This window comes from Chiloscyllium plagiosum, unplaced genomic scaffold, assembly GCF_037043375.1.
Source record: "Chiloscyllium plagiosum isolate Xiang-an unplaced genomic scaffold, Cpla_swu_hap1 HiC_scaffold_10, whole genome shotgun sequence".
Taxonomy (NCBI): domain Eukaryota; kingdom Metazoa; phylum Chordata; class Chondrichthyes; order Orectolobiformes; family Hemiscylliidae; genus Chiloscyllium; species Chiloscyllium plagiosum.
This window is the reverse complement of record NW_028270148.1, coordinates 23,865,211-23,877,992: the sequence shown is the minus strand read 5'-3', so window position 1 is coordinate 23,877,992 and position 12,782 is coordinate 23,865,211. Positions and strand designations below refer to the sequence as shown.

Here is a 12,782-nt window from a genome sequence, read left to right as displayed (position 1 = left end):
GCTGCACGTTCCCAGCAATTTTGGTTTTGTTTCAGTTTTGCAAATGTTTCTTAACTAAGCTCTGTATTTGCTGATTAATGCTTCCAGAAGGCAGACATAATCAGAGCATGCCCCAGTGTGTGTTGCACAATGTTGTGACATATCTCATGAGACTCTCCAGCATTTCAAATAATAACAATACTTAATGCATTAACTTGCCAGCAAATTCTAATTAATTAAGGAACAAACAGTGCTGCTAATAAAAACCAGAAGAAAAACGTCAGTGGAATAAATCTTGCAAATTCTTTTACTCATTGTGTTTTGTTTCTCATTAATTATTTTAATTTTGTAAGTTTGGTCACCATATTTGCATTTCAAATTTCTCTGCTCATGTTGTGATGTTGGCAATCACACTGACAGTAGCTGTTAATCATTTTCCTGAAGGTAAAATCGAGACAGTGGTGGGTGCCTTGAGATAGTGATCTACAAATCAAAAAACAGTATTGCTTTTCTGATGGCAAAGTGTAGATGAGCAAGGAGCAGGGGAGTATAAATTATATAGATTCCCAGAAGGTTACAGATCTGATTGTTGGCCTGTGCTGCATTAACTAACATCAGTGATGCAACATTCCTGTGAATATTATAGGATGGATTGCGCATATAGAGTCATCACCCTAATGTGCGCATTCTTATGCAAAACAGTCTTTGACAGAGACATAGGAGTTTTCCCTTGGCTTCAAGGTGGAGTTGAGGTCTTGGATCCGGTCTCAGAATAAGGATTATCCCATCAGGACTGAGATGAGAATGAGTTTCGCCATTCTGAGGAGGCGTGGATCTTTGGAATTGTTTTCCCCACAGGGTTGTGTAAGTTCAGTAGGTTCAAGACTGAGACCAATAGATTTTTCATTACGAATGACAGAATGGATATGGGGATAGTGCAGGAAAGTGGCATTGAGGTAGAAGATCAGGCATGATTTAAAGAAATGATTTTTATTCATTTATGGGACATAGGTGTCAGTGGGTGGGCCAGCATTTGTTTCTTATGCATAGCTGCCCTTGAGAAGGTAGTGGTGAGCTGTCTTCTTGAATGGCTGCAATCCATCTAGGATAGGTATACATACAATACCCTTTACAAGGGAGTTTTAGGATTTTGACCCAGTGATACTGAAGGAACAGCCGATACATTTCCAATCAAGATGGTGAGTATTTTGGAGGGGATCTTGCAGGCAGTGGTGTTCCCATATATCTGTTGCCCTTGTCCTTCTAGGTGGAAGTGGCCAAGATTTTGGAAGATGCTTTCTATGGAGCCTTAATGAATTTCTTTGGTATATCTTGTAGATAGTACATACTGTTGCAACTGAGCATCAGTGGTTGAGGGGGTGAATGGTTGTGGATGTGATGTTCATCAAGTGGTCTGCTTTGTCCTGTATGGTGTCAAGCTTCTTGAGTGTTGTTGGAGCTGCACCCATCCACACATGTGGGGAGTATTCCATCACACTCCTAATTTGTGCCTTGGAGGTGATGGATAGGTTTAGGGAGTCAGGAGGTGAGATACTCATTGCAGGCTTCTAGTCTCTGACCTATTCTGACCTATTTGGTGAGTCCAGTCCAGTTTCAGGTCAAGGTTAATTTACAGATTGGTGATAGTTGAGAGGTGGGGGGTAATCTCAGATGGTGAAGCCATCCTAACTCTGGAATCATGGAATCTTGAGGGACAGAACGGCCTACTCTTGCTGTTAGGTTCTTAATATAATATTTACCTTGAAAGTAACTTTTATAGTGGTAATGATGTTATTTGAAAAAAATGTTTTCCACAATGCTTGCTCACCAGCCTCATGTTTTGTTTTTCCTCTCATAAATATATAGTGAAGTTCCCTCCAAACATAGTGAACATCCATGTTAAACACCCACCGGAGGCAAATGTGCAGATCCACCAGGTCTCCAGAGTGGACAGTTCCTCCCTGGGACAGAAGGTCAATGGTGTCAAGTCGAGCCAACAACAGATCACTTATCATGCTCTGAGTCCTTCAGTACCTCACGTACCGAATTCTGTCTACACACACCAGCAGCAAGTTCGCACCCATCATTTTCCCCGAACACAAACCAAGTTAGGACGTTGCTTCCAGGAAACTACAGGCTCACAGGTGAGGCACTGTAGGCTTATTGCTTACTTCTTTGTAAGCTTTGTGTCAAACATGCCATTGCAGAATGGAATTACTCCATGGTAAATCTCCTGGAGAGATGCTACAAAAATCTAACCCTTACTGCTCTGTACCGGATAGCTAAACATCTTAATATAAATAAAGGCTTCTGTAGTACTGATGACTTTCATTAGATGCTGTTGACAAATTTACCGATTATTGTACTGTATTATATTTGCTTAACTATGCTACAGATGTCTGGAGGCAGAAAATAGTTACTGATGCAGACTTTCATACAGGGTTATTTTCTTAATTCTTACTCTAGGCTCATTAATAATGGAAGCTAACTATGCTCCAGATTTCTGAATTCTGGATTAGTGGTGCTGGAAGAGCACAGCAGTTCAGGCAGCATCCAAGGAGCAGTGCAATCGACGTTTCGGGCAAAAGCCCTTCATCAGGAATAAAGGCAGTGAGCCTGAAGCATGGAGATAAGCTAGAGGAGGATGGGGGTGGGGAGAAAGTAGCATAGAGTACAGTAGGTGAGTGGGGGAGGGGATGAAGGTGATAGGTCAGGGAGGAGAGGGTGGAGTGGATAGGTGGAAAAGGAGATAGGCAGGTCGGACAAGTCTGGACAAGTCATGGGGACAGTGCTGAGGAACTAGGGTGAGGTGGGGGAAGGGGAAACGAGGAAACTGTTGAAGTCCACATTGATACCTTGGGGTTGATTTGATGACACATTATTAGAAAATGGGCAGCTGATACATTTATTTCACAAAATAATGGTCGACATTATCCCTCCCTCCTACTATCTGTTTAACTCACAGACCCTTCTGTTAAGAGGTTAAAGCTGTGAATATTTCAAGCCCTAATGTTACACAGAGCATACTCCTGCAAACCTGTTCAACGAACTCCCCATTTGCTGCGATCACTCGTTAATAATTTTTATCAGGTTGATGCACATAAATCATTGATGAGTTTAGTTGCATGTTTTGACCTGATTGTTTAATTGACTCAAATGGTCAGGAGCAAGAAACTTTTTGAAACCGTACTTGCTTTATGTTGTGGTCAAGAACTGGTTTCTTCGTGTGACATTTTTTGCTGAGGAGCATTTTATTTTTTTTCCGAGGTGTAAATGCAGGTGGCTGTGATTCATGTTTTCTGGAATGCAATCTCCAAACCAGCTCACTAATCCGACTCTCACCTGTCTTTTAAAAATGTTATTGAAACCCATCTAATCAGCCAATCTTTCAGTCATTCGAAATCTGTCCTTTCCTGGCTGGTTATTTGTTTTCCTTACACTTGTTTATGAAGCGCCCAGGGAAAACGCAACCTGCATGAGAAAAATTATTATTGCATATTTTCACTTTTAGTGTGAACAGTTAACGTGTGTGGTGAAATGATGTCTTCCTTTTTATTTCTCTCCCCGTTCTGCTGACGGAGGTATGAGAAAGAGAGCGTGTGTGAATTTATGTACCGTGTTACTGCATGCTGTCAGCACCGTCTTTGCACCTCTTAACTTTGAAATCACTCTCCAGATCATGGCTAGACTTTGCAATGTTAATCCTCTCAGTGCAGACTGGTTTCCTCTTGAAGGGAAGTTACAGTAGAGCCTGCACACACACAAGGCGTGTAGAAGTAAAGTCTTGCAGATGCTGGAGATCTGACATAAAAACCGAAAGAGCTGGAGAAACTCAGAAGGACTGGCATCAGTGTAAATTAGCTGATGCTACATTGCTAAGAGTGGACTCTAGCTCCCCAACTACTCCGCCTCACAAACCACCACCACTCTAAATCTGCCTTTTCCTAACCACAACGTGGAGGTTTCTCTCATCCGCACATTTTATTTGTGTGATATTGCCTCATGCTATCATGGATCTTCCAAAACTTTGGGCTGTGATGGACTCCAGAGTCCTACCTCTTGACTTTCACTAGTGTATAGAGTGCGGTATTGCCAATCACAAGGAAGTATGCAAAAATAGCCAATGAAGTTGCCTCCTTCCCTGACTTCCCATTTTTTTATCCCTCTGGGGAAGGCTGTGACATGTTTGTGCTTACCCACGGGACACGGGTGACTGAAAATATCAACGTCCTGAATGGAGAATAATGATCGTCAGCCATGTTGCAGTGCTTGCAACAATTCACATTCACCCAGCAGCAAACTTTACTACAACCAGTTGTCCCAAAGTAATTCACAGTCTGAGTATTGGGCAGGAGGCTGACTGGGCAGACTTAGACAGGTAGGAATAGTTTGAGAAGTGGGATAGAAATACATTAAGAGTTGTTTGCCTTTGGTGCCTGTGGAGATCTAGAACTAACTCCAACGTTTTTGGCTATTTGCAGTGTGGGAAACCTCTTCCTGGCCTTTCAAAGCAAGAAGATTGCTGTGGAACTGTGGGGACTTCTTGGGGTTTCAACAAATGCCAGAAATGCCCTAAGAAGCCATGTAAGTATATTTGTTTGTTTTAAGTGAAAAATAATGTTTTAAGTGGTGTCTTTGCTCACAAACCTGTGTATGATTGTACATATTGATCTATTTTGGTACAAAATTCACTTAATGCGATGAAAACCTTTTGTTAACTGTTTGTTACGACACTTTTTTTTGATAGTTTTCAATGGTAAAAGGCTCTCACTGGGTGATACATGGCAATGAATGTTTTATAGTGAGAAGGCAGCAGCATGTTATTGCTCAGTATGGCCACTAGGGGCACACGTTGCTCAAAGTTCTGTGACTTTTTATTGCTATAAATTCCACGGTAACTGAAATTTCTAATGTCTGACATTTCAATGTCGTTTAAACTAATTTTTAAAAAAAATTTTTCCATTAGAGCATAGGCTATTCGGCCCATCGAGTCTGCTCCGCCATTCAATTATGGCTGATAGGTTTTTCAACCCCATTTTCCCGTTTTCTCCCAGTAACCCTTGATCCCCTTGACAATCAAGAACTTATCGATCTCTGTTTTAAATATACTCAATGCTCTGACCTCTACGGTCTTCTGTGGCAGTGAATTCCACTGATTCGTCACTGTCTGGCTAAAGACGTTTCTTTTTATCTCCGTTTTAAAGGGTCTTCCCTTCACTCTAAGGCTGTGTCCTCGGGTTCTCATCTCTCCTGCCAATGGAAACATCTTCCCAACGTCCACTCTGTTTAGGTCATTCAGTATTCTGTAAGTTTCAATCAGATTTTCCCCTCATCCTTCTAAACTCCAAGGAGTATAGTCCCAGAGTCCTCAAACATTCCTCAGCTGTGAAGCATATGTTAATTTCAAATCATACTGCAGTATTTCCTCATTCAAAGCTTTTATATGAAGGTCCCAACCTTTCTCAAAAGGCCTTTCGGCTTTTGCCCTGATTTCCACCAGGATCTGGAGCAGCCACACTTTTGCAAATTGCAAGGATGCAATAATTTGTCCCAAACCTGAGCTTCTCATTTTCACAGAGGAGGGCAATGGTTCATACTTGGCTCCTCAAAGTAGTGGGTCATTGAAATGACCTCCAACCTCCCTTCAAATGGATTTTAGAGTTCCTGAAATCTGGAATGAGGAGGTTAGACCAGAGAAGAACAGATCTGTTCTCATTGCACTTTTTTTTGGAAAGCCACCATTTCCCTTTGGAGAACTGAGATCCCTGTTTGGATGGGGTGGTGTCACGGATCCTTTGGGAGTGTCAGATGCATTTTGGAACATTGTGCATAAACGGTGCATAATACCCTGGGTATATTCAACTTATCAAAATTTAACAACCAGCATCAGCAAGGGTCGACTTGTCAGGAAATGTCTGGCAGTTTCAGAATGTTAGTAGAAGCTGAACTGGACTCTCCAGGTATTTGCAGTGGCTCCAAGAGCAGATCAGAAGCTGAGAATCTACTGTAACTAACTCCCCTCCTGACTCTCCAAAGTCTGTCCACCATTTACAAGACATAAGCCAGGAGAGTGATGGAATACTCCCCATTTGTCTCGATGAGTGTAGCTCCAAGACCACTTAGGAAGCTTGACATCACCTAGGACAAAGCAGCCCGGTTGATCAGCACTGTAAACATTTGCTCCTTCCATTCCTACTATACAGCAGCAGCAGTGTGTACTGTCTACAAGACTCACTGCAATAACTTCTCAAGGTTTCTTAGACAGCACTTTCTAAATCCACCAGCATTTCGATCTAGAAGGACATGGGCAGCAGATACATGGGAACACCACTGAAATAACTCCACAGAGACCAGGATCCTGTCACCAAGTCACCCTTTATTCACATGTGCAGAATCCTTGACATTGACCTAGCTTCTTCAGAGCCAGCTCTGAGTGTACAGAACCCCTGACACTCCTCCTGTTATCTGTCAGCCAGGACTCCCTGATTGGACCAGGTTAATAGCCCCAACTAGGGAACTCATATTCTATGAAGTCCATCCACCTGACCTTGTTATAATCACTGCAATCACCATCTGCAAGTTTCCCTCCAACCCTCTCACCATCCTGCCTTTGAAATATATTGCCGTTCCTTCACTGGGTCAAAATCCTGGAATTCCCTCTCTAATGGCATGCTGGGTGAACCCACAGCAGGTGGATAGCAGCAGTTCAAGAAGGCAGCTCACCCCCACCATCTCAAGGGGCAACTAGGGACGGGCAATAAATACTGGCTAGCTAGCGATGCCCACATCCTATGATTGTGAATAAGGAAATTATGACAATGCTTTTTTCATTAGAGTGCAGTCCGTAATACAGAAATTTTAAATCAACGAGCTAAGTTTTTGTTTTCTCTATTGCATGGGACTTTGGATATTTTGTTAATTCAGCCTGTTGCATGAATATCTTTGTTAAACATAGAGGTAGACAGGCTGGGGTTGAATTTTATAATCTTTATATCTGACTTGACCCCACCCTCTCTGTTGTGGTGTTTCAAAATTAGGTTTAGAGATACTAGGGTCAGGCAGAATGGGGTATCAGAAAGAGAGAGAGAAAAAGGCAGGGGTAGAGACAGAGAGGAAGAGAGACAGAGGGGGAGAGGGAGTTGGAGACAGTTAGGGAGGCGGGGGGAGGGAGAGTCAGAGAAAGAGACAGAAAGACAACAAGGGAGAGAGAGACAGAGACAGAAAGAAAGAGAAACAGTGAGAGAGAAAGAGAGACAGAGAGAGACAGAATGAAAGAAAGAGACAAGGAGGAGGGAAGAGAGAGAAAGACCTCTTCAGCCAATGGTGTATTAGTGACATTAAAGGCTAATACTGCTACCATCCACCTGTTGAGTCAGAAATGACTGCAAGTGCAAGTGTGGAAGGCAGATGGAAACGTAAGGTGGTGTCATCTCACGTTCTGATTTCTAAAGAAAAGTTGAATTTTGAAAGCAAATGCTACCTTTCTTCAGAAAGGGTAGGCAGAGAGAGAGAAAGAGAGAGCACAGGAGACAAACTCATGGAGACTGAGTAAACTGACCTTTCACCATCACTTGGTGTGGGAGGGAGAATGGAAATGGGGGAGAATGGAGGGAAGTTTAAAGGGAATTCTGGTTATGGGCAGAGGATGAAGAGTTTTGCAAGACTGATTCCTGGGATGGCAGGACAGACATATGAAGGGAGACTGGATCAGCTAGAACTATATTCATTGGAGTTGAGAAGAATGAAGAGTGATCTCATAGAAACCTATAAAACACCACCACCACCACCACCACCACTCGACATGACTGGGGACCCCAGAACCAGGGGCCACAAAGTACGAGGTGGGGAGCTCAGGTGAGGAAGAGGTGGGGAGCTCAGGTGAGGAAAAGGTTCTTCACAGCGAGTGGTGAGCCTGTGGAATTCTCTGCCACAGATAGCGGTTGAGGACAAAACGTTGAATGTTTTCAAGAAAGAGAGATATAGTTGTTAGGGCTAAAATGCTCAAAGGGAATGGGGAGAAAGCAGGAACAGGCTATTGAGTTGGATAATCAGCCATGATTGTATTGAATGGCGGAGCAGGCTCAAAGGGCTGAATGGCCTGCTGTTGTTCGTATTTTCTGTTACATTTTGTTTCTTGACGTGAAAATCAATGGAGTAAGGGGCAGGGATCAAAATAGAGGATCAAGCTGATACTCGTGATGAAGAAGAACAGTTAGTAACTGCTCTGAGGGGTTAGGAGAGCTCCTATTGCCAGTTTTAATGTAGAGGTTACACCTGATTGAAGGGATTGGTGGAGGGAAGAGCGATTGGGGGAGATGATGCGAAGGAGCTATGGCAATCTGGAAAATTGTCAGAACTATTGGGGCTCTTTCCCCAACTGTGTCATACAATGCCACTTCTCTCATGCAAAAAGAGAAAAGCCGGAGATGTAAACGGAATATAGCTGAGAGCAAAAAGTCTGGAAGAGTTAAAGAAGCTGAGTAATAAAAGCCAGAGGCGGAAGGGAATAGAGAAGCAACGACACATCAGGGACAGGAAGAGGAGCAGTTACATTTCCCACCCCTACACTGTGAGAAATCAATTATAATGGTTGGATAAATTTAAGACCATAGTTATTTACTGCAATCTGTACTCTAATTACTGTTGGTGTACAAGTATATATCTATATAGTTTTTTCAACATTACCTCATTGAACCTAAGTCCGAAATAGCTATGGAGCCCCAGTAGGATAGTAGGAATTGTGTAACCCTCCAACTCTATTTACGTCAGCACGTTGTGCAAACATTTCTTACTGAGTGCTGCTGAATTATTACTGAATCCGTATTAATTAGGCTGACAGCCAGCTATGGCTACAGTGGTAGCACTTGGAACTCTGAGTCATAGGCTTCAAGATTCAACACCCAATCCAGGGACTGAACATGAAACCAATGCTGACTCTCCAGTGCAGTTCTGAGGGATCATTGCTCCATGCCAGCTCCCTGTGAGCCATGGTATTATATTGAAGAGTTGGAGGAGGGATTCCCTGTGTCCTGACCAATATTCATCCCTCAATCTGCATCCAAAAACAGAGTTATTGGTCATTTTCTGTATTATGATTCGAAGGAGCTTGTTGTACATAAACGAAATGTTGTGTTTCCTACATTACAACACTTGAACATACAACATTGGTTGGAAGGCACTTTGAGACGGTCCAGTGGCTTAGATTTACAGGTGCTACATGAATGCAAGTCTTTCAGTAAGTAGAAAGAGTTTTCCTTGTGTGCACTCAGTACAAACTACCAAATATGGATCTATCAGGACCCAGGCCTGGAAAAATTGGTTTGAGCTGGCCTTAGTATTGAAAATGATACTCTTTCTTTAAACAGAGACAGTTATAATTTACCAAATGTAAATGATTCAGTAAATGTACTTTAGGGCAATAATTGTGATACCGTTTCTCTTAGAATCATGAGAAAACCGTGAAATGTGACTCGACATTTTCAAAAAAAAGAGCAAACTTGGCATGGCATTTATGAGATCACTCGACCGTACCTCAGAGTCTTTTTTATATACAGCTTGGTGGCCCTGCAGTTTGCCATGATGAAGGAGGGCATTTTAGTCATTGATTGGCCACTGTTCCCTCAAAGCGACATACGCAGGAATTTGTTCTCTGCACACAAAAGGAACACATTCAAGCCTTGCACTGGTTGAGAATAGTCCAGGAGCTTGGGAAGTCGATTGTGTTCTCCTTGGAAATGCCTCAGCCAGTCAGTCTTGATGTGCCAAGTAGTCAGTCCCCTTTGTTTTCCCATGGATGTAAATTGTTGTGATAAGTTGAAATTTTGGCATTCTTGCGTTCATCCTGATGAGTTCAAAACAAAAAGCATTGGCAATGTGTTTCCGCTTCCAGCAACATTCATTATGGTTTATTAGCCTTCACCACGAAAACTGCTTGCAAGTCAGCATGTTGGATACATTAACTTGAAACTCAGATATATTCCTGGACTCTTCGAACAATGAACAGGATTGACTTTGGAATCTACTCATTTTAAATGAATGGGTAAAAGAGAAAGTTGCCAGGCAACGGATCCTACTTTCCTGATTTCCCTCCAGCCAAGGGAATGTTGAGCAGTCTCATGCTGCATTAGCCACGCAGTCGGATGCTGTTGGTAATTTCTTGGAAGTAAACCTTCTCACCCTGCCATCTGGGAATGTATAACCAAGAGCTCGGCTGCTTACATTTCAGAAAGACCTTGCGCTTGTATAGTGCCTTTTACAGAAAATGAGAGAGCACCTTTTACAAGGAATGATCCAAAGTACTTTTCGATGTTCAGCCACTGTTGTTGCCTGGCACAGCAAGATCCCACAGAAGGCGGTGTCAATGAAGAGCAGATGATCTGTGTTCTCTTTTTGATTTTAGTGGTGTCTATTTGAGGAATAAGGATTGACCAGAACGCCTTGCCGTTATACAGCCAAAGCAGTGTGATCCCTCTGCTGAGTCTGAGGTGGAAGGCAGCCGCACTTTGAGGGTGTAATGCTTTCTTTGCAGTGGCAAAGGGTCACAACTTCATGACCTTTTGAATGTGAAACCGGGAGATTGCTAACGAGGCGAGGCTAATCCGAAGATGGCCTGAAAGGTGTACGTCAACAGTCCCATCACCTTTGCCCCGTTACGTTAGTGTTTTACAGTGTAAGGTTTGGAAAGCGGCTCAGTCAGGCTGATTATGTTACTGATGGCCCTTGCTCAATGCAGCTTGCTAACCATTTACATTGGGCCTGTGCCCGGGTGCAGTTGAGGAAATCGGTTTTGGATAGTTTCTCATCTCTGCAGCTGCTGTCTCTCTATTGGCAGTCTGATCAAATATTGGAAGCTGGGGACGTGCCAGGATCTGGTAGCAAATTCATAACAAAAGAAACCCGAAGACACAAGCCTTTTTGTGTGAGTGTGCTTCTGTCGTGCATTTGCCTTTGGTGCCTGGGGCAACGTTTGAGATTCAGGAAAGCAGAAGAGAATGAAAGGAGCACAATCTCTACTGAGCTCTTCTGCCAGAGTCCTGGTGTGTTAACAAAACCCAGATCATCTGCTTCCAGCTGAGGAATAGCTGCTGCCTCTCAACAGTGTTTCCTTCCTGCCTGCAAACTCAGTAACCTCACCAGAGATACAAACTCTCCATCACTCATTCTCAGGAGAAGGAGCATTGGTTCAGGAATTTCTGACTGAAACCATCTTCATTTTAATTCTTTCAAACCAGAAATGAAAATGATTCATGTCTAGTCATCATCCCACACTCTGGGTGCAGTTTTGGTCTGCTAGCCCGAGGAAGGGCATTCTTGTTATTGACTGATTCCAGCGAAGGCTCAACAGACTGATTCCCCTGGGATGGCAGGACTGACATGTGAAGGAAGACTGGATCGACTAGGCTTGTACTCACTGGAATTCAAAGGGATGAGTGGGGAGGGAATCTCATAGAAGCATACAAAATCCTAATGGGAGTGGACAGTCTAGATGTGGGAAGAAAGTTCCTGATAGAACATAGAACATAGAACAATACAGCACAGAGCAGGCCCTTCGGCCCACGATGTTGTGCCGAACATTTGTCCGAGCTTAAGCACCCATCCATGTACCTATCCAATTGCCACTTAAAGTTTGCCAATGATTCTGACTCTGCCACTCCCACAGGCAGCGCATTCCATGCCCCCACCACTCTCTGGATAAAGAACCTACCCCTGACATCTCCCCTATACCTTCCACCCTTCACCTTAAATTTATGTCCCCTTGTAACACTCTGTTGTACCCGGGGAAAAAGTTTCTGATTGTCTACTCTATCTATTCCCCTGATCATCTTATACACTTCTATCAAGTCACCCCTCATCCTTCTCCGTTCCAATGAGAAAAGGCCTAGCACGCTCAACCTATCCTCGTACGACCTATTCTCCATTCCAGGCAACATCCTGGTAAATCTTCTCTGCACCCTCTCCAAAGCTTCCGCATCTTTCCTAAAGTGAGGCGACCAGAACTGCACACAGTACTCCAAATGTGGCCTAACCAAAGTCCTGTACAGCTGTAACATCACTTCACGACTCTTGAATTCAAACCCTCTGTTAATGAACGCTAATACACCATAGGCCTTCTTACAAGCTCTATCCACTTGAGTGGCAACTTTCAAAGATCTATGAACATAGACCCCAAGATCCCTCTGCTCCTCCACCTTACTAAGAACCGTACCGTTAACCCTGTATTCCGCATTCTTATTTGTCCTTCCAAAATGGACAACCTCACACTTGGCAGGGTTGAACTCCATCTGCCACTCCTCAGCCCAGCTCTGCACCATATCTAAGTCCCTTTGCAGCCGACAACAGCCCTCCTCACTATCCACAACTCCACCAATCTTCGTATCATCTGCAAATTTACTGACCCACCCTTCGACTCCCAAGGGTGTACAGAAGTACAGAACTACGGGTCACAGTCTAAGAATAAGGATAAGCCGTTCAGGTCTGAGATGGGGAAGAATATCTTCACTCAGAGAGTTGTGAACCTGTGGAGTCCTCTCCCACAGGAAGTTGTTGGAGCCCAGTTCATTAGATATATTCAAGAGGGAGCTGGACATGGGCCTTGCAGTTAAAGGGACCAAGGACTATGGAGAGAAAGTGGGAATGAGATACTTAGATTGTGTGATCAGCCCTGATCATATTGAATGGTGGTGCGGGCTATTTTCTATGTTTCTATATTGGTCTACAGTGCAAAAACGTGGCATAGCCAGGGCTTTCTATCTATCTTTGATGTGAAAGCTGGTTGAAATATTCTGAGGCCCACCTCATGCAGC

At 43.4% G+C, this 12,782-nt stretch overlaps 1 protein-coding gene across 5 annotated transcripts in view; it reads left to right on the top strand.

The window, feature by feature from the left end:
- ltbp1 (latent transforming growth factor beta binding protein 1) overlaps nt 1–12,782 on the top strand; it is a 425,536-nt gene that overhangs the window by 125,351 nt on the left and 287,403 nt on the right. For all 5 annotated transcript variants that reach the window (XM_043695510.2, XM_043695509.2, XM_043695511.2 and 2 more), the window contains exons 7-8: nt 1,846–2,123; nt 4,461–4,563. In XM_043695510.2, coding sequence (XP_043551445.2) covers nt 1,846–2,123; nt 4,461–4,563 — 381 coding nt within the window. The remainder of the gene's footprint in view (nt 1–1,845; nt 2,124–4,460; nt 4,564–12,782) is intronic.